Raw genomic sequence first — 22,025 nt, 5'->3', positions numbered from 1 at the left:
AAGCTTCAACTCTGACAGCACTCTGATCGAGTTCGGATTGCAACGACAGCACCTTCGCCTAAAGATGCTCGCACTCTGCAGCAACCCCCTTTCCCAACTCAAGCTCTTCGTCCTTGGCACGGAGCAGCTCCTCGAGCTCACTACATCTGCGAATGGACTACATCAGATCCTGATCCCTTTTCTCCAACTCCTCCCCGAGGGATTGTGTTCCAGTACCCGCCCTGAGCCGCTCATGCATCTCGTGGCATTTGTTGCGATATTGCCGATACTTTTCAAGCATCGTCTGAAAATTTTTGGCCCGAGTCTCGGCTCTACGAGCACTCTCCATCTCCAGCATGTAAGATTGAAAGTAAAGAAACGAGTCGATAAAGGCCAAGGCCACACAAAGAGGGGGGGAACAAACAAGGGAAACTTACCCTTAGGCCCATCGCAGCCACGCCACGTGACAATTCGGTGTTGCTGACGTCCTGAAGAGCTCTGCTTTCTGTGGCGGAGCATAGAAGGTCGAACTGCGGCACAAAATCCACCGTGTCTTGTAGAAGATTAAGGTCCGACGAAATTTCGAGTATTCGGGAAGGACCTCCCGCCCTTACCACAGTTCGGTTAAAGCCCTCCTCGAACATCCTAACATCGTCAGGATCGAGGTCGAATTCAGACTCGTAATCATCAACTGCGATGCCTTTTCCTATCTCTTCGGCCGAAGAGGAAGTGCGGTTCGGCCGGGATGAAGAATGGCCACCCAAGATAGCAACGGCAGCCTCGGGACTCTGTCTTTCCGCCACGTCACTCGGTTGATCGTTCACAGCGGGTATAGCCTCTGCGGCCGAGTTAGCACCACCGTCAATTTCGGGCACCGCCAAGGAAAGGTTGCCCCTCGAAGATGTTTTGGCTTGAGGAATCACTTCCAATGCCACCCGTCGTCTCTTCGACGGGGTCTCTCCACTACCAGCATGGGAAGACTCGCCTGTTGAGCGGACGGTAGGAACCGGAGTCTCAGGTTGAGGAATAGCCCCCGCGCACACGGCTCCGGCCGCAGGTGCAGATTGGGTAGTGGCTCTCGATGCAGGTCGGATAGCGGTCGTCGGCGCAGGCCGGGCAGGGGGTGTTGGTCGACGGAATGCGAGTGGAAGAGCCCTCGTCCTTCGCGTTCTCCCTGCCAACAAAGAAAGACGATCATATAACGACAAGATCGAACCATAAGGAAAAGAAAGCGCGCCAACTCACCAGTAAGAGGCTTACACCCATATTTCTCGTGGAGGGATGCCCACTCACGAATACCCATTGTATGGGGAAGAATTGCGTTCACCCACTCGGATGTCGTTAACTGGCGGGGGAGGTAATCTCTCGGCTGCAAAAACGAAAGCAAATCCTTAGCAATATTGCCTAGAGAAGAACGATCGACAATCGAGGAATCGCAAAATGAACGAAGGAAAACTTACGAGCGAAGTTCCATGTCTCAGGGAACCCTGCCGAGTCCGCCACAAGGTGCTCTGTCCGCACATAAAAATAGCTTTCCCAGAAGTGGCGATTAGCCTTATCGTCCATCTTCACCACCAAACTCTTGGTTCCTCGATGGCGCATGTGGATCATCGTGCCCCGAAGAAATTGAGGAGCAAAAATATGAAGCATATGCCCCAAAGTAATCCCTCGACCGGCGAGCGCCGCATACTTGATAATGTAAGGCCCCGTGAAAATTTTTACTAAAAAACCCGAGATCTCGTAGTGCCAAGTTAGGAATATGTGTTAGAAATTCGTAAGCTCACTGCGGTTCAGACCCTTTGGATTGATCTGTGCATTAAAAGTTAAGGAATAATGTTTTTCAGAAGAGTGCGTTTCTGCGGTCCATTATGCGGTCGCATAATAGCTATGCAGACCGCATAGTCGCCGCAGAGTGAAGCAGTTTGATGGTTTATTTTGAGGTCAACTATGCGGCCAATTATGCAATCGCATAATCAATATGAGGGCCGCATAGTCATCGCATAATCTCCTTGGAATTTTCCGAGGGCCAGTTCTGTGGTGCATTATGAGACCGCAGAACAGGTATGCGGACCGCATTCTTGTCGTATACCCGGGCAGTTTGTTCAAGTTTCGGGGGCCATTTTTGTGGTCCCTTTTGCGGGCCGCATGTCAATTATGCGATCGCGAATTTGTGTCGGGGCTCCTAATTTTTAATTTTCTTACCCGACCCCATGTCGATATATTATATGCTACCCTTCATTTTAGGCCTATTTTGGGATGCATTTAGAGAGAGAGAGAGAGAGAGGGTCCTAGAGGGAGAAGGGGTTCTTCATCAACATTCCTCCTAAGATCTTGCTTAAACCTTGAAGATTTATCAAGAAGGGCACCTAGGTCTTCTTCCGAAAGGGTAAGGTTCTATAACCCAAGCTATTAATTACTAGATATAACTAGGATAGACCATTAGAAGGGAAATCCTTGAGGATGGGAGCGGATATCTTGCATGTATGAGTTCTGAAAGTATTTGGTGAGGTCTTGAGCTAAGGATGGGATGAGGGATGGTAGGATCTTTCACAAACAGGTTTTAAGAGCATAATGCACACTTAGTGTTTTGAGAATATGCTCAAATGAGCTAGAACTATGATCACCTCTCTAATTTGTGGTTCGATTTGTCATGTTCCTAAGAGATTGACGTTGCTAAGAGTCTCGGAGTATAGTAGGACTTAAGGAAAGCTCAATTGAGGTATGTAGGCTAAACTTTCTCTCTCGGAAGTGAATTCCATATAGTTTTTTGTAAGTTTAAGTGTGGTTTGTCTACCAAAGTGGTATAGCCTTGAGTCACATTTTAAATGAAGGTTAGTATACTAATTGGGTGAGAAGAATTCGATCTGTTTAATGCTCCTAGTTGCTCTTATGTGTACTAAATGCCTTGATTGAATGTGCCTATTTGTCGATGAACTGGAAAGACGTTTGGAAATGAATCGAATGAGAAGATGTGAAACAAATTATGAAATAAGCCTCGACCCAACTGTTAGGAACTAACTTCAAAAAAATATAGAATGGCCTAAAGGTCTTGTACCTGAACTATGCCCATAAGTGGCTGTTCTAGATATTACTTTGCCTTATAAATACATTTAATGTAATGCTAGTCCTTACACATTCCGATGTTGAAATTGTACAACTGTCATGATGGGAAAAGAATAATTCAAGGATAATTGAGGTGATTGCTTGCTTATAACTCCAATGTGTATTTCAATTGTTGGTTGGCATGTCCCTCTTTGGGAAGAATCCCTTGTGTTTGATGTTTCCATTACTAATGAACTCGATAATATATGATTCCCGGAATATTTGGTACATTGATATTGGTTGACGATCCTTGGAAATAAAGGAGATGAAAATGTGGAAAACTAAAAATGCGGCCTTAGTGCCATGAAAAAGACGAACCTTGTGAAAGGCCCAAAGGGCCAAAGAAATACTGTTATCGAGAGAGATTGAGAACATTAATAAAAACTATAAAATGTGAAAGATATTGAGGTAAGCATAGTTGTATTATGCTATATTTGTATACTTGTATTATGCTACAATTGTATGCAATATCCAATCAAATCAAAAATGTTTTTGGGAGTATCATTAGCAAAACCGAGGAAGGGTGGGTCATATGGCTCATACCTGAAACTACACGTGCCGGTGTAAGGGTGGATCGTGGTTATTCCCCTTAATTGGGATGAACTTGGTAACATTTTGTAAATTGGTAACGCCAACCCACACGGCATATGTGGGAAGGCAACCTAGCCGATCAGGCCGTGATCGGACGCCATGCCGAACACATGGTGGCATTGTGCTGGGAATCAAAACTAGAAATTCAAAACTGGAAATTGTGATTGTGGTACATGTCTCCAAAAGGACGACCTAGCCGATCGGGTCGTGATCGGACTCCGTGCTAACAAAGACGGTGGTATAACTCATATCAGTGTTAATGATCTCCCAACCAAAAATTATATATTATTTTCATAAACTAGAAGACTTATATGTTTCAAATTGGACGCTTGTATGTTGTAGGTTTTGGCTTACTGTTTCATGGTTTCTTGCTTGTATGGTTATTCTATTCTGAAAGAGGACTTTTAGCCTTACATACTAGTGCTATTCGACGGTGCTAATGCCCCTTTTTGCCAGGGGCGCTGTATCGTTTAATGATACAGGTGGTTCCACAGCGAGCGGCATCGGCCAGTGATAGCGGGATTCTCTTCCCAGCAGACTTGGTGAGCCCCACTCCATCTCGGGGTCATGTCATGTATCTTTTGTTTATTTTCTCATCATGTTTTGAGGTATAGCCGGGGCCTTGTTGCCGACTTTTCCCTATTACTCTTCTATTGTATTTAGAGGCTCCGTAGACTGTTTGTGGGTGATGGTTGATGTTAGGAGTCAAGACTAGAAATGTTAGTATTTGATAAGTATGTTTTTCATTAAGCTTGTAAACTTTTAATATTTTGAAAACTATGAATGAAGTCATTAACGAAAATGAAGTGAAAGTTGCTAATGGAAGATTGCCTAGTGTTTTGATAAAATGGGATAACATTCCTTCTTTATTCATGAACTAGTTTGGGTAGAATGAAATCTAACAGGATGCTTAGTCGGGTTTACTCGGTTGAGCGCCGGTCACGTTCCACGACTTTGGGGCGTGACAGATAAGCATGAAGAAGAGCTTGTATGCGTATGGTGAGAGCTGAGCCGGGCACACTTCGTAGAAGCGACAGAAGTCTACCACTAGAGAGGGGAGAGGAAGCGTATATCCGAAAACAAAAGGATACGCATAAAAGGCGCAGTACCCCGGGCGGTTCAAATGTACAATGTCCGTCCCCGTCGCCGGTACCATGTCGATGTGATTTGGAATTCCTCACTTAGACTTGAGCGCCGTAATCGCCGCTTCATCCATGGTGGAAGGGACAGGTTCCGGTTCGTCTCCGGCAGGGCTGTTAAAGTTAGTCCATAATTTCCTCGGACGGGGTAGTATCTCAGCCATTGTCGGAAATCCCTCATCTTCCCTCACCTCCATTCCCTCTCCAAGAAGGGGTGCATCATTCTCCGGCACCGGAGCTTCGATGAATCTATCAGTCTAGGAAGAAGTACCAGCCATTTGTCTGGCTCGATCGGAATAAACAAGAGTGATGAAGAAATAGAGAGGGTGATCACGTCAAATTCTGACAAAAGCAGAAGTGCGGAATACTAAAGAAGATGGAAGTTTGCTAAATTTCTTAGGTAAATCGAAAAGCGTAACAATCAAATGGTGGTTTCCCCCTATTTATAGGAACATAAACGCCCTGAGCGAGAAACCCAAGAGCTGCCAAAAAGCTGAAAGGGCACAGGAAACGATACGGTGCCTAGGGAACGTGCATCATAATGACGCATAATGGGCATTCATGGCACCCTGGATCGACGTACGATCCATCTCCGAACTGACGTAACGGTCCGGTAAAGTCCTTAAAACATCACATCGCCACCTTGCCATGAGAACCCCGTCCTCACATAACGATCAGATTTCTCCTAATTCATGGATCCATAGGGTCCGCCCATTGAGCTCGCCAAAAGACAACCCCAACAGGCGGAGGGACTAATTGTGTGGGTCAAAATCTGACCACTAGATAGTTATCATTAAAGGGGACGGTAAGAGGTCGACCCAGCCATGGTCGTGCCCACGAGGCGTGCTGGCAACGAGTACCACGGTCCCTGCCGAGATCAAGCCGTTAGAAAGCTTACATCGCAGAACAAGTGTAATGTTTGGGTAAGTATTGAAAGATACAGTCATGAGAAAGCACGCTGGTCAAAGACCGTTGGATAAAAGGGAAAAATTATTAGTATATATAGGGAGGCAAGAGATTATTAAAGGGGTCTCGGGACCCAAATCAGGCTGCAACATTATAGTCATCGTACGGAACTATCAAGGGGGGATCTCTTAAGCTATCAATAGCTTTCTCTCTTCCCCTTCTGTGCCCTTATGATTATAGTGCAAATCTGTCATAAATGTAAGCCTATCATTTATATTTGATGTATGACAATCATTTCAAGAAATATTAAATCAGCTTGTTCTCCTCCAACTTTTGTACTCGGTATGTTTTGATCTAGAGTTAATTATGTTTGGTTAAGATTTACCTTCTATCTCTCTATTAATTAGTTTAATTAAAGAGTTTAACAATTTTATGGTTAAACAATTTCTTTCTTGCTCGCTTGCAGGTTCTTGGTGAAAAATTTCATCTGAACATTTCTAAAAATCATGCTCTAATCTTAAAATATATCTTTTTTATCTTGATGTGTCTTCGTGAGTTGATTGAATATTGCGAGTAGGGGGGGAGGAGCAGGGGCAGACCTACGTTAGGGGGTGGGGGGTCACGGGGACCCGTTGGCCTCGGTAAAAATATTGTATATATATTCTATATATATAAGTTAATACAGGGAGGACCCCTATAAATATATTATGTGGCACCCTCAGTCACAAAGACTGGATAGAAGAGTTGGTTTGTGGGAGTAGCTGCCTTCTTCAAGACCTAGGTTCGAAACTCAGGTCCTACAGTCTTTTTTTTTATTGGGTCCCATTCGGTCAGACCTTTAATTGAATCTTAATTCCGTTCAAAGTTTAAAAATACACGCCTACTCCCTTTTCTCTCTCTTTGACATCAGGTTATCTCTTCTAAACCCAAAACAAATTTCATAGGTTAAAAATACAAGCCTACTCCCTTTTCTCTCTCTCTTTGACATCAGGTTATTTCTTCTAAACCCAAAACATGCTCCAAAAAATGATATGATGACTTCGCCAAAAATTCAAAAGGATATTGTGAGTGCTTGTGCACAAGAGACCGTGAAAACTATAATTGATGACTTGGATGGAGATTATTTTGGGATATTAGTTGATGCGTCCAAGGATATTTCACACCATGAACAAATGGCCTTTGCTTTGCGGTATGTTGACAAAAAAGGCCAAGTGAACGAGCCATTTATTAGTCTTGTTCGTGTTACTGATACATCTGCAAAGTTGTTGAAAGAAGCAGTACTTTCTTTGCTAATGAAACACTCATTAAGTCCATCCAAAATACGTGGACAAGGCTATGATGGGGCTAGTAATATGCAGGGAAAGATGAATGGCCTTAAAGCTTTAATTTTGCAAGAAACTCCATGGGCATATTCTGTTCATTGTTTTGCACATCAATTACAATTGACGCTTGTAGCCGTTGCTAAAAAACACAAGGAGGTTGAGACTTTCTTTGCTATTGTTACTAATGTGTTGAATATAATTGGAGTTTCTTTTAAGCGTAGAGATCAAATTCAGGATCATCAAGCAGAATTGTTTGGAGCAATTGTTAGAGAGTGGTGAAGTTCAAAGTGGGAAAGGATTAAATCAAGAGCGGGGGCTTCAAAGGCCAGGTGACACTCGTTGGGGATCACATTGTAAAACATTGGATAACTTTGTTATTTTATTTTCTTCTATTGTTCATGTGCTTGGGGTGATTGAATGTGAAGGTGATGTTAATGATAGGTTGCAAGCAGAAGTTTTTTCGAGTAAAATTAAAGCATTTGAATTTGTTTTCTTGCTTCACTTAATGTTGAAAGTGTTGATAATGTCAAACGAGTTGAGCAAAGGATTACAGAAGAAAGATCAAGATATTGTCAATGCCATGGTATTTCTTGATATCACAAAGGAAAGGTTGCAAGAAATGAGAGATAAAGGATGGGAACCATTGATGGATGAAGTATATTTATTTTGTGCAAAACATGATATTTTGGTGCCCAAGATGGAAGAATTCTATATTCCTGGAAAGTCGAAGCGAGGCCTTCTAGTGTTACTTATTCACATCACTTACGTGTTGAGCTTTTTTATGCCGTGATTGATCTGTAACTTCTGGAGCTTAATAGTCGTTTTGATGTTGTGAGTAGTAACCTGCTTCTTGGTATGGCTAGCTTGAATCCGGCTAACTCATTTGCTAATTTTGATAAGGAAAGAATAATGACATTGGCCAAGCATTATCCCGATGAGTTTGGTGAATTGAAGCTTCGAGATCTTAGTCGCCAACTTGACACTCTCATATGGCATATGCAACATGGTGACCCTAGGTTCTCTGATTTGAAAGGAATTGGTGATTTGGCGAAAGCATTGGTTGAGACAAATCTTGTGGAGACTTATTCACTTGTTTATTTGCTTGTGAAGTTGACTTTAATTTTACCTGTCGCAACTGCAACGGTGGAAAGAACATTCTCATCTATGAAGTACATCAAAGATGAATTGCGTAGTAGTATTGGTGATGCATTTTTAAATGATTGTTTAGTTTGTTACTTTGAGAAGGAAGTATTTGTAAATATAAGCAATGATGCTATTATTGACCGTAAAATATGAAAACGCGTCGAGTTCAACTATGAGTGGACAATATACTTTTGTTATATTAGTATCAAGTTAATGGTATTTGATAATATTGATGTTTTTATTTTGATGATAAATTATCATAGTCATTTTAAAGAGTTACACCCGAACTTTATTGTTGGTGATTGGCATACTAAAAATAATGGTGCCCCTGTAAGGCTTAAATCCTGGGTCCGCCTCTGGGGAGGAGGCCATAGCAACCGGTTCCTTTTTGAGGAACATAACTTTTTATTTCCTCTCTCAATTTTCTCTTATTATTTGGGATCCAAATCCACGTGTTGCTTTCTCATTGGATTCTTGAACCACTTCAGAAGTGCACACATCTTATATTTTAGCTGTTTCATCAAAATGTGTATAGTTGGAATAGTTTTGGTAAAGCTTAGTAGTTTAATAGGCACTAGCCCGAGTTCAAGTGTGTAAATAAATATACGGGACAAGTTTAAGGGTCCGCATCTGTATTTGGCAAATGAAAAAGCAAAATCAAATTCAGGACATTTCTAATGGCGTCGTTTCTTCATATGATTTCTTCAATTTGCAAGAGTTTCTGGTTTCTTGTTCAGCACTCTTTGAGCTAAAGATTTCAGAAGTAAATTGTTCAGTAAATTATTCAGCTTTTCAGCGACTCTCGGATTCCGGCAATGAGTGAAGGAGAAGACGCGGTGCGACGCCGCAACGCGGTGGCAGAATACCGGAGAAAGCTTCTCCAGCACAAAGAACTCGAATCCAGAATCCGAACCGGTCCGTCTTTCCTCCAATCCCCAATTTCTATACCCTAATTCAATCCTATGTGCAAAAATTAATTTTTTGTTTCTTCTCGAATTTATGAAATTAATGTAGTCAGGGAGAATTTAAGAGCATCAAAGAAAGAATACAACAAAACAGAGGATGATTTGAAGTCGCTTCAGAGCGTTGGACAGATTATCGGCGAAGTTCTTCGCCCTCTCGACCATGAACGAAGTAACTTACTATCTTTCTACAAGCTTCTTCTTGTTATTACTATTAACTTTCAGATTTTTCAATAAAACCTATTGATGAATTATGATAAATTCATATAGTTGATCTCGACTATCTTAAGATTAAGATGTAGTTGATTTATAAATAGTTTTGATGCATTCACTCATTGCCTTTCCTTATTGGTGAAAATTGAATTTTGAATATTCAGGTGTTGCTGAATAGTTAAAGTATCAAGATAAGAATACCCAAGCTTTCTGTAGATTAAATAAGGTTTCAACTTTGGGTATTTCTAGTTTGTGCAGATCAAGTGTATTTTAGTTCAAGTTTCAATCCATTAGATGGTTGCTTTCATTTCTTGCTGCATTAAATAGTAAATGACCATCCTATCAATCAGTCAATCAACTTTGCCTCAATCTAAAACTAGTTGGAGTTAGCTGTATGAATACTTTTTCTCTGTTTTGCTCTTCAGTCCCAATACACAAAATGTCTTGTCTTTTAAGGCATATTTAGGGTTCTCTAATATTAGATGTTATCGAGATCTCACAAGTGGTTTGAAATTCATATGATTGAGCTGGTATGAGCATTTCGCTGATTGTAGCTGCTTTGACAGTGTTCTTTTTATCGTTTACCTTTCCCTTTCATTTTCTTTTTCCCGGGAGAGTATAGTTCTATCAACTTGTCTTACTGAAGTATATTATCTTTACGGCAGTTGTAAAAGCAGCCGGTTCTTGGAATACTTTGCGCCTATGGAAATTCATTAGGAGAAGAATGTGTTATATAGTGTTCTATATGGCATGCAATTGCCTTTACGACATAGCTTTAGCTTTAGATTCAGAAACATCTGTTTGCTTTTGTTCTATTCATTCATTGTAGAAGAAAGTAGTGACCATAGTTGCACAGCTAATAACAACTTACCATATATTTCATTTTAGTGATTGTAAAAGCAAGCAGTGGTCCAAGGTATGTTGTCGGGTGCCGTAATAAGCTTGACAAGGAAAAACTGACCTCTGGAACAAGAGTGGTTCTTGACATGACAACTCTCACAATCATGCGTGCCCTCCCACGTGAGGTATGTTTCCTCTGGTCTCTGTTCTCAAATGTTAATGGGAAGGCTGGAATGTGTAATGGTTGAGATCTCCTTGTTGGGGGGGGGGGGGGGTGTAGACTCTACAGAGATACTTCTTCATCAATGCTTAATATTTCATACTCTTCTTGTAAAGGTTGATCCAGTTGTTTATAACATGCTCCATGAAGATCCGGGAAATATTAGTTACTCTGCTGTAGGTGGTTTATCAGATCAAATTCGTGAACTTAGGGAATCCATTGAGCTACCTCTTATGAATCCTGAGCTGTTCCTCAGAGTTGGAATCAAACCTCCCAAGGTCATACTGACCCTTCATTCTCTCTTTTATCCATCTTATGCGTGTGCATTTAAAAAGTGCCTGACAGATAATGAATGATATGTTACATCTGAAGTACAGAATTAATTCTTTAACATCATAAAATCTTTCAGGGTGTTCTGCTCTACGGCCCTCCTGGTACCGGCAAGACTTTGTTAGCTAGAGCCATTGCTAGTAATATTGATGCCAACTTTTTGAAGGTTGGTGTATAATATTCTGTTCATGTTGCTTTTGGTTTTATTACTGTCTTGCTCTTAGATAAGGAAAAAGGACATGATTCATTTCATATTCCATGCTTATCGCTTTGTAGATTGTATCAAGTGCCATTATTGATAAGTATATTGGTGAAAGTGCAAGACTGATAAGGGAGATGTTCAATTATGCACGCGATCATCAGGTAAGGAACTCTATCTTGCAGAAATTAGATGCAAACTTTTTATTGTACCTTGGGTTTATTACTCGGGTGATAGGGAGATTGATGAAGATGTCACACATCGTATTGGGGCGGGATGGATGAAATGGAGACTCGCTTCCGATGTTTTGTGTGACAAGAAGGTGCCACCGAAACTTAAGGGTAAGTTCTACAGAGTGGTGGTCAGACCAACGATGTTGTATGGGGCCGAGTGTTGGCCAGTCAAAGATCGCTCATGTCCAGAAGATGAAGGTAGCAGAGATGAGGATGTTGAGATGGATGTGCAGGCACACCAGGTTAGGTAGGATCAGAAATGAGGTTATCCGCGACAAGGTGGGTGTGGCCCCTATTGAGGACAAGATGCAGGAATCGCGGCTTAGGTGGTTTGGTCATGTGAGGAGGAGGAGCACAGACGTCCCGGTGAGGAGGTGTGGGAGGTTGACATTGGAGGGCCTATGGAGAGGTAGAGGTAGGCCAACGAAGAGGTGGGGAGAGGTGATTAGGCAAGACATGGCGCAACTTCAGCTAACCGAAGATATGACCCTTGATAGGAAGGTATGGAGGTCAAGGATTTGGGTAGTAGAGTAGGTAGTCTAGAGTGTTCATAACAGTAGTATTGGCACGCAGTCTCGCATTCTATTGATAGTAGGTTTTTATGACTAACCGTTGTTTTCTTTCATTGTTGATCACCTTACTATCTTGTTGTTTTTATTTTGCTTCTATATGGCTTTGTGGTACTGTCCCTTCTTGTCTATATTTTCATTAATGCGGTGCTTATGCTTTCCTGAGCCGAGGGTCTATTGGAAACAACCTCTCTATCCTCACTAGGTAGGGGTAAGGTATGCGTACACACTACCCTCCCCAGGCCCTACGGTGGGATAATACTGGGTATGTTGTTGTTGCTGCTACGTTATTCTCTGCTTATAATTTGTTTCCTTTTTAGCCCTGCATAATCTTTATGGATGAGATTGATGCAATCGGCGGACGACGTTTTAGTGAGGGAACAAGTGCTGACCGGGAAATTCAAAGAACACTGATGGAGTTACTCAATCAGCTTGATGGGTTTGATCAGCTTGGCAAGGTATCCATTTGCTTGATTTTGTGCAACATTGTCAAAGACTCTTGGATAAGAAAATTTGAGAATATCTGCCCACAATTATAGTATTGCTCTTTTCTAGCCATGGCTTACGTGTCAGTTTATGTGGGTTCTTGCTAAGTAAGATGTATCTTTGACTATAACAATCCTCTGTTGCAGGTAAAAATTATTATGGCAACAAACCGGCCTGATGTTCTTGATCCTGCACTTCTTCGTCCGGGTCGTCTAGACAGGAAGATAGAAATACCATTGCCAAATGAGCAGTCGAGGATGGATATTCTCAAAATTCATGCTGCTGGAATTGCAAAACATGGTGAGATTGATTATGAAGCTGTTGTTAAGCTTGCAGAGGTGAGTCCTGGAACTTCTTTGTTGTCAGTTTGTTTTTGAACATCATTCCCATAAATTTAGCTGCTTTTTTTATATTTTAATTTTAGGGCTTCAATGGAGCTGACCTCCGTAATGTATGTACTGAGGCTGGCATGTCAGCTATCCGTGCAGAAAGAGATTATGTTATACATGAAGATTTTATGAAGGTAAATTATGTCGTGCAACTATCGATTTATTATCAACAATTTCTTGCTGTTCACTTCTCTCTGAAGCTTTATCAGCTTGTATGTGATAAATTATGATTTCCTTGAAACTTCTTAGGCTGTTCGTAAACTGAATGAAGCAAAGAAACTTGAATCAAGTGCACACTACAGTGCTGATTTTGGAAAAGACTAGGATGGATGTCATTTAGTCTCAGAAGCCATGGATATTTGGGCAGCTCAACATCCCTTTGCTATACTTGCTCGATATTTTCGTCTGATGCTTCTATGTGTGCGGAATGTGCTATTCAATGCCATGTAGGACGGAATGACCCAGGCGCCAAAGTTCTCCAGTCTAGTCTGTGCTGCATCAGTTTAACTTTTCTTCCCCCTCCCCCCTTTCCCTTTTGCTGAACTGTCAATAGTAATGAAGTTAACAGAATCTTATGGAAGTTCTTCAATCTCTACTGTATAATATGCATTTTGTTTGCTTTTGATGTGGGTGATTGTTCCCTGCATGCATATGGCTCGAGTCCGTGGCCGAACAAGCCAGGAATCTTGAATTTTCATCCAAATCAAGTTGAATTGAGAGATGAAGACAGTGAAAGTACTTCAAGCGTATTAAAGCTGGGAAGGAGGTTACTCATCAATGCTAAAGACTATTGGCACAGAAATTTAGTTGCTGGACAATGAAAATTGAGATATCTGTCAAGGGATAGTTGTAGATTTAGTACTCCCAAATGCTTACTACCTCTGCCCTGTATTATTCTAAGGTTTTTTTACACCCCATAAAAAAGTAATTTTATACTCTTAATCATAGTAGTATTTGTCTAATTTCTCCTTAAGCATATCCTTTAAGTAACATCCCCCCCACCCCCCCCCCCCCCCACCCCTTCCCCAAAAAAAATGTCGTCTTGTTTTCTCTCTCTTTTTGAAGAAAAAAGGTCAAATATTTTAAACTAATTCGTTTGTCAAACAACTAATACTTGGGAACGGAAGGAGTATTTTGTGCATGCAGTTTGTCTTTAACTTCATTAAGCAAAATGTTGCTGCAAGGCAACCCCAACTTGTTCTTTCATTTGAGCTGATGCTATCATCATTTAATTAACGCGACCACTAACTGGTGTTAATTAACTAATCCAATTGGGATGGGCAAGCTTTGTTTTGTTTCAATTTCATACAGTTACATAACTATTTTTTAGAATATTTCTGTTCGATCAATCTTCTCGAAAGCAAACCTTAAGACAAAATTGTTAGAAATCTATCCTGATTTTCTTACCTTATTTTTTATTTATTCTTTTTCTTGAAGGAAGGGAAAAGAGTTTACCATAATTGATTTTCACTTTTCCTTAAAGGAAAATGTAGATCTTTTTCATATTTAACAGATCACTTGCTTGTAGGAAAATGTTGTGGCCTCTATAAATTGAGAAACTCTCCTTCATGCACAAGAACACAACAACCTCCACAATGTGGTTTGTACGAGAGTTTTGTTTAGGAGTTTTTCTCTCAAAAGTTTTTATACTTTCTTTCTCATATGTAGGTCAAATGACCAAACCTCGTTATCATATTCTCTTATAATATTTTTATTTTTTCATCTGAATTATCGTCATCAAAGTTCTCTTTGTTAGCATCCGCATGACGTCTTACTCTTTTTTTTTTTTTTTTTTTATCCCAACAAAAACATAATGCGACTTTAACCAAGTCTCTTTACTTTGATACCCAACAAACTACGCATGTACCTTGGTGAAGATGGTTTAGATCATTGCCGCAATCACATCCCACCTACTCAATACAAAGTATGAGAGATTATGAGCTTAGGGTTTAGTTAGAAGAAAATTAAGTAAAGGACCATGAGGTCACAGGTTGAAGTATTTCACCATCACGATTACCTACTCGATGGAGATTGATTGGACTCTTTCTTGGTCATTACAGAATATCATGATGAATATGCCATTTAAGTTGGCATGGTATGATTGGTCACAGAATAGCAATGATATGAGAAGATTTAAAAATTAGATAAAATCATGTGTGACCAGATTTAAAGTAAATTTTTTTTGGCTCACTTCCTTTTTTTCCCCGTTAAACTGATGAAACCTTAATTAACTTCAAAGATGAATGCCAAAGTGAATTGAGGTCAAGCACATAAATTTATTAAGGTCAAGCGATAGATTGAGGTGAAATAATATTAAATTAGTTATGGTTAAGTGATAAATATAATTAGTTATGGTTAAGTGATAAAAGTGAATGTAAATCACACTCATCATATATTCATTGGTTACACAAAAACAATATATATATTCATTAATTTGATGTAAATATCTAAAATAGTTCAGGATAATATAATCTTTTAAAAAACCTTCCAAAATCAATGTGTGTGAATTATATTGTATATATGTGACAGCCTCCATAATGATAATGTTATAGCAGAGAAAAGCTTAATTGTCATTAATGCTTCTTTCTTTGTTTTCCACTTCTCCTTCCTCTAATCTTTCTCTTGTGGACCACTTCCACAAAAATCTGTAGCTGCGTTCCATCACCATTTCCAACCAGACAACTTTATTTAAAACATTTTTTTTAACATAAAAATATCGTTGTATTTAGTTTACTATAATGTTATTGCCAGCAAATTAAATATATGTATGATCCACTCTAATTTTGTTAGATCAATAATCTTCATGAATTGAAAGATCATTGATTAATCTCCACAGCTTTTGAATGTCGTTCATAAAGTCAATTCTGTTACATCATTATCTTGCTATTGCATGAAAGATATTGATTAATCTCCACAGCTTTTAGATATTTCATGAAGTCATTCAGGAAAAATTCTAATGAACCTCTGACCAAGAAAATACTTGGAGATTTCGTGAGCTGCTCCTTTTCATGCAGATTACTTTATTTTTGTTTGCCTCGAAAATACGAGTAACAATTAAATTTGATTTGTGGTTTTAAAGATACGTGATTTAGTTCAATACCAATTAATAATCAAGAAAATATGAAGTAGAAGTGAAAGAAATAAGTAAATCAAACCAATATAACTCAGCTGTAGTGACATCGAGCTTAGTGACCTCGAGGTGGGTTTAGAACAGTAAGAACAATCAAGTAAGAAAAGTAAAGTAAGAGCAGTGGAGCAAAAGGAAGATTCTGATGAACAATAGGCAAAAAGTAGAGAGTATATTCTTTGTTCAGTGATTAGATGATGTTACAAATGATTGGGGTCCCCTTTATATAATAGGGGAACTCTAAATAAGGAATATTTCTATTTACAGAAGGGAATATTCTTGATACAGCTGTCTAACCGCCTAGTACGGAATTGTACAATCCTATTCCGGGATTTGCGCCATGATCTTGGGGACGTGGCAGAAATCTAGCTCATTCTGTTACAAATCCATAACGGTACTATTTCGGGATCGAGCATACTTGGCCCCAGTGCTCTTCGTACTCCTATCTCTGATTGTCGCATTCTGTCTTCGAGCTCGAGTCTGGTCCACCGGGCTCGAACTCGACTTTGCCCGGACTCGGGCTTAGGATGGACCCTCGAGTCTATAAATCAGAGGCATATGATTTTAACCGCATACAGATAGTCCCCGCGTTTCTTAGAGTAAGATGATAAGAAACGATTTGATCCTCGTTTTCCCGGAGTCTTTAGTGATGGCGTCATTTCCGTGACGTAGGCACTCGAAGTGACTGAAACGTCCAGTCGATTCACTTCCCTAAAACATTGAATGTACGCTAGTATTTGTCGGCCACTAGCGTCGCCGAACCGTCGTTGCTCTTCTATAAATATGAGGCTATTCCTTTGAGTAAAGAACTTTACTCTTTCATTATATCTTTCCCTTTTTCATCTCTTTCTCTAATCATCTGTTTCTACCGCCTCTTTAAGCGCCGGAAAACGCCAGGTTTTTGTAAAAACACCACATTCCGACACAGTCTGTATCTTTTAGCTTGAAATCATGGCTAAAACTTCCAAAACGGTCCCCAAAAAAGATAAAGCGTCGGCTTCTTCTTCCTCTCAGCCAGCCAAACCGGTGGTGCCGCCAACTCTTGAAGAAATCCACGCCCGAGTGTTCGACCTCACTGAGGAGATAGTCGAAGCAAAGGCATAGGAAATCGATGTCAGGTTTCTCGTCTCTTCAGATGACGAAGATGTTGTGAGTGGCTCCGAAGGCAGGGAAGGTGAGGAAGATGTTCTCGAGGAAGAGGAGGCTCTCGAAAATATGACCTCCGAGGGTGAGGTTCCCGAGGAAGCTGCTTCCGGGGACATAACCCCGAAATAGATTAGGTTCTCTTTTTTCTTTTTTGTGTAAGGGCCCCTTGTGGGCGTTGTAAACGTACCTTTTGTAAAACATCCTTTGTGAATATAAAGGACCTTTGAGTTTCATTTTGTTCTCATTTGCGTAATATTTTGATGGCATAGTTCAAATGATCATTTCGAGTATTGGTTTGGGCCCAGAACATAATAAACCCTTAGGTTTTTGTTGATCAATATAATACCCCTTTAAGGTTTCGTTAATCCTCGAGCTAAGTTTGATTTGATATGAGCTCGAGATGTCAGGACTCTTGAGTCCGAGTGGAGTTGAGAGCAGGGTCTCAGACTCTATGTATTTCGGCCCTTAGACTTTTTTAATCGGCTCTTAGTATTTTAGATCAGCCCTTAGGCTCTTTTAGATCGGCCCCTAGGGTCTTTTAGATCGGCCCCTAGGCTCTTTTAGATCGGCCCCTAGGCTCTTTTAGATCGGGCCAACTCGGCCTCTAGGATGGCTATATAATTTTTCCCTCTTTTCAACTAAAAGACTTAGTGAGATGCCTTAGCATTTGTTTTTTGTACCCATTGGGTTTTTCGGAGGTTCAATGGATCGAAACCTTATCAAAAGTTTGTTTGTGCAAACATAATCGAATACCTCTTGAGGTTTTTTTGAAGGCTGATATTATCGAAGCCTTTAGATTATTCGAGGGCTGAATTTATCGAAGCCCCTTTTACTTTTGCCGAGGGTAGCCTGATTTATCCGATTTTTTCAAAGTGTTTGAAGGCCTTTAATTTATGGCGGAAGTCGGACGTCTCCGAGCCGCGTTATTTTGGCCGTAGCCTTTTATACGACCGTAGTCTTTTAGTATGGCCGTAGCCTTCGGGTGTGTCTCTTGGACTTGTTTCCTGATAACTTTTCAAACTTGTTCGAAAAGTTAGTCCCCGAGTATATTGGCCTTGGCCTTTGTTTCGGGGGGATACCTCTTTGAGGTCTTATGAGTCCGAGTTTATGATGGCTCGGATATTCTGACTGTCGATAACAGTCCCCAAGTGTCTCGGGGTTATATTCATGCATTGGCCCTTGAGCCGTTTCCTGTAGGATTTTATAAGTGTAGAGCTCATATAATAGTAGACTTTCTTTGAGACACAAAGTGTTTTTTGATATAAACAGAATGCTTCTCCAAATAATTGATACATGTGTACATGTTTCGCCGTCGGGGCTCGGCTATTCTATATGGACACGGTTCATCTGATCGTTTGGACCATTAAAAAATTTTCCTATCGAGACCCTCTTAGGCGTGAAGTATTTCCCCCGATAACGTGACCTCCGAAGGTGATGCCCCCAGTATTCGAGATTGATTGGAAAGAAACCTTGGATACTGTTGAGTTCTCCTTAGGTATCATATAGTTGTTGCCTCATTAAAAACCTTGCCGGTAAAATCCATTTGGGACAAAATCCGATCTAAGGAAAAAAGAGTGCAACGCATGCTTTAAAACCTAAGGCCTTCGTGCAAAAATGGTGTCTTCGATAGCTTCGATTGAAAATCTGCAATGAGTTAATTTTAAACTCAAATGGACAAGAAAAATAAAGCCATACCTTAGCAGTAGTATCATTTGAGTAGTGATACGTTTCAATTGTTTGGAAGTTGTTCACCTTTCATCGTGCTATGTTTGTAAGATCCTTTGCCGACAAGTCCGAGGACTCGGTACGGTCCTTCCCAATTCGGGCCTAGCTTCCCTTCTTTTGGGTCTCGAGTATTGAGGGTAACTTTCCGTATAGCTAAGTCCTCGATTCCGAATTGTCGGAGGTAGGTCCTTCTATTGTAGTATCTCTCGATCCTTTGCTTTTGTGCGGCCATCCGAACAAGGGCTCCTTCTCGCTTTTCATCTAGCAGCTCGAGGCTAGTGTTCATGGCCTCGTGATTTGATTCCTCCGATGTATGTCAAAACCTGGTGCTGGGTTCTCCGACTTTGTCAGGGATGAGGGCCTCGGAGCCATATAATAAAGAGAACGGGGAGCCCCCGTGCTGGACTTCGACGTTGTTCGATATGCCCAAAGGATCTCAGGTAGAACTTCTCTCCATTTTTCCTTCGCATCGTCCAACCTCTTCTTTAGGTTTTGAATTATGGTTTTTGTTTGTGGACTCGTCCTGTCCATTTCCATTTGGATGGTATGGTGTCGATCCTCTTTATTTTGTGGGCCTCGAGGAACTCCGTCACCTTGCTGGCGATAAATTATTTTCCATTGTCACATACAATCTCGGCAGGTATCCCGAACTGGCATATGATGTGGTCCCAAATGAAGTCAATAACCTCTTTTTCTCTGACCTTCTCGAAGGCCTGTGCTTCCACCCACTTAAAAAAATAATCAGTCATAAACAAAATAAATTTAGCTTTACCTGGGGTCGTTAGTAGAGGCCCAACTATATCCATTCCCCATTTCATGAAAGGCCACGGAGATAGGACCGAGTGGAGTTGTTCTCCGGGCTGATGAATCATCGGTGCAAATCGTTGCCACTTATCACATTTTTTGACAAATTCCTTAGTATCTTTTTCCATGCTATACCAGTGGTAACCTGCTCTGATAATTTTGCGAACCAAAGACTCGGCGCCAGAGTGATTCCCACAAGTGCCTTCGTGGATTTCTAGAAGAAAATAATCGGTGTCCCCTGGCCCCAAACATACCACTAATGGCCCATCGAACGTTCTTCTGTACAATGTTCCATCTTTATCTAATGCAAACCTAGCAGCTTTGGTTTGTAGGGCCCTCGATTCTTTATGGTCCGATGGGAGTTTTCCATTCCTCAGGTAGTCGATATACTTATTCTTCCAGTCCCACGTTAAACTCGTTGAATTTATCTCGGCATGACCCTCTTCAACCATAGACCTTGACAATTGGACGACAGTCCCCGGGACGATGTCATCCTCTTCGATCGAAGATCCCAGATTAGCAAGTGCATCGGCCTCGCTATTTTGTTCTCGAGGCACATGATCCAGAGTCCACTCCTTGAAGCGGTGCAAAGTTACCTGTAGCTTATCCAAGTACCGTTGCATCCTATCCTCTCGAACCTCATAACTTTTATTTACTTGGTTTACCACCAATAGAGAATCGCACTTGGCCTCGATGACCTCTACTCGAGACCTGCAATCATGGCCTCATACTTGGCCTCATTGTTAGTCAATCTAGAAGTTTTAATAGATTGTCTAATGGTATCACCCGTGGGTGGCTTCAAACCAATGCCAAGCCCGAACCCCTTCACATTCGAGGCACCGTCTGTGAAAAGGGTCCATACCCCCGATGATGTTAACTTAGCAGGAGTTCTTTTTCCACTTCGGGTACGAGGGCCGGCGTGAAATCGGCTACGAAGTCAGATATGATCTGAGACTTTATGGTCGTTCGAGGTTGATATTCGATATCGTACCCACTAAGTTCGACGACCCATTTAGCCAATCGGCCCGATAGCTCGGGCTTATGCAAAACATTTCGAAGAGGGTAAGTGGTTAATACACATATAGGATGACATTGAAAGTATGGTTTTAACTTTCGAGATGTGCTTATTAGTGCAAGTGCTAATTTTTCTAAGTGAGGGTATCTTGTTTCGGAATCTCCTAGAGTTCGGCTTACATAATAAACAGGAAATTGCATACCTTGCTCTTCTCGAACTAGTACCTCACTTACCGCTATCTCTAACACAGCCAAATATAGGTAAAGCTTTTCGTCTACCTTTAGGGTATGAAGCAAAGGCGGGATCGACAAGTATCACTTTAGTTCCTCCAGGGCTCGTTGGCATTCCGGGGTCCATGCAAAGTCCTTTTTCTTTTTGAGCAAGGAAAAGAAATGGTGACTTCGATCTGACGACCTTGAAATGGATCGACCCAAAGCAGCTATTCCCCCCGTTAGCCTTTGCACGACCTTCACACTATCCACGATCGTGATATCCTCGATACCCTTGATCTTATCGGGGTTGATTTCGATACCCCGATCGAATACCATGAAGCCGAGGAACTTACCCGAGCCAACTTCGAAGGCACATTTCTCTGGGTTAAGCTTTATGTTATACTTCCTCAAAATTGCAAATGTTTCCTACAAATGAACTAAATGGTCCTCTGTGCGCAGGGACTTAACCAACATATCATCAATATAGACTTCCATTGTTTTACCTATTTGTTCTTCGAACATTTTGTTAACTAGGCGTTGGTATGTAGCTCCTGCATTTTTAAGCCCAAAGGGCATGGCGTTGTAGCAATAAGTTCCAAATTTAGTACTCCCTCCGTTCTAGTTTATGTGAACCTATTTCCTTTTTGGTCCGTTCCAAAAAGAATGACCCCTTTCTAAATTTGGAAACAATTTAGCTTAAACTTACAATTCTACCCGTAATGAGAAACTTTTATAACCACACAAATACTCTGGGCCCCTATTTGACTTGTTTAGGACCACAAATTCCAAAAGTCTTCATTTTTTCTTAAACTCCATGCCCAGTCAAACAGGTTCACATAAATTGGAACGGAGGGAGTAATAAATAAAGTCTTTTCCTGGTCCTCCGGGTTCATCTGAATTTGATTGTACCCCGAGTAGGCATCGAGAAAAGTTAGGGTCTCGTGGCCAGTCGTGGCATCGATCATTCGATCGATATTCTGCAATGGGAAAGAATCTTTCGGACATGCTTTGTTCAAGTCCTTATAGTCTACACACATCCTAATCTTGTTTCCTTTTTTAGGAACTACAACTACGTTGACTAACCACTTGGGGTACTTTACCTCCCGAATGGATCCTATTTTAAGAAGTTTGGTTACCTCGTCTTTTATGAAGGCATGTTTTACCTCAGACTGAGGCCTCCTATTTTGCTTCACCGGTTTGAACCTGGGATCGGTGCTCAGCTGATGCCTGGTGATTTCCGGTGGAATCCCTGTCATATCTAAATGGGACCAAGCAAAGCAATCCATATTATCAATAAGAAATTGAATGAGTTTTTTCCTGAGTTCGAGGCTCAATCCCGTTCCCAGTTATACCTTTCTCTCGGGCAAGTATTT

The 22,025-nt window shown here is 41.1% G+C and overlaps 2 protein-coding genes across 2 annotated transcripts; both read left to right on the top strand.

The window, feature by feature from the left end:
- Positions 6,752-7,318, top strand: LOC109234804 (zinc finger MYM-type protein 1-like). The gene has a single exon (XM_019400858.1). The coding sequence runs from the start codon at positions 6,752-6,754 to the stop codon at positions 7,316-7,318; it is 567 nt and encodes a 188-aa protein (XP_019256403.1).
- On the top strand, positions 8,720-13,570 carry LOC109234331 (26S protease regulatory subunit S10B homolog B-like). Its single transcript, XM_019400270.1, has 10 exons — positions 8,720-9,097; positions 9,197-9,316; positions 10,246-10,382; positions 10,534-10,695; positions 10,827-10,913; positions 11,024-11,110; positions 12,069-12,206; positions 12,381-12,572; positions 12,659-12,757; positions 12,873-13,570. The coding sequence occupies exons 1-10, from the start codon at positions 8,998-9,000 to the stop codon at positions 12,945-12,947; spliced, it is 1,197 nt and encodes a 398-aa protein (XP_019255815.1). The 5' UTR covers positions 8,720-8,997; the 3' UTR covers positions 12,948-13,570.

Source organism: Nicotiana attenuata, chromosome 11 (genome assembly GCF_001879085.1).
Source record: "Nicotiana attenuata strain UT chromosome 11, NIATTr2, whole genome shotgun sequence".
NCBI lineage: Eukaryota > Viridiplantae > Streptophyta > Magnoliopsida > Solanales > Solanaceae > Nicotiana > Nicotiana attenuata.
This window is presented reverse-complemented; position numbering and strand designations above follow the sequence as displayed.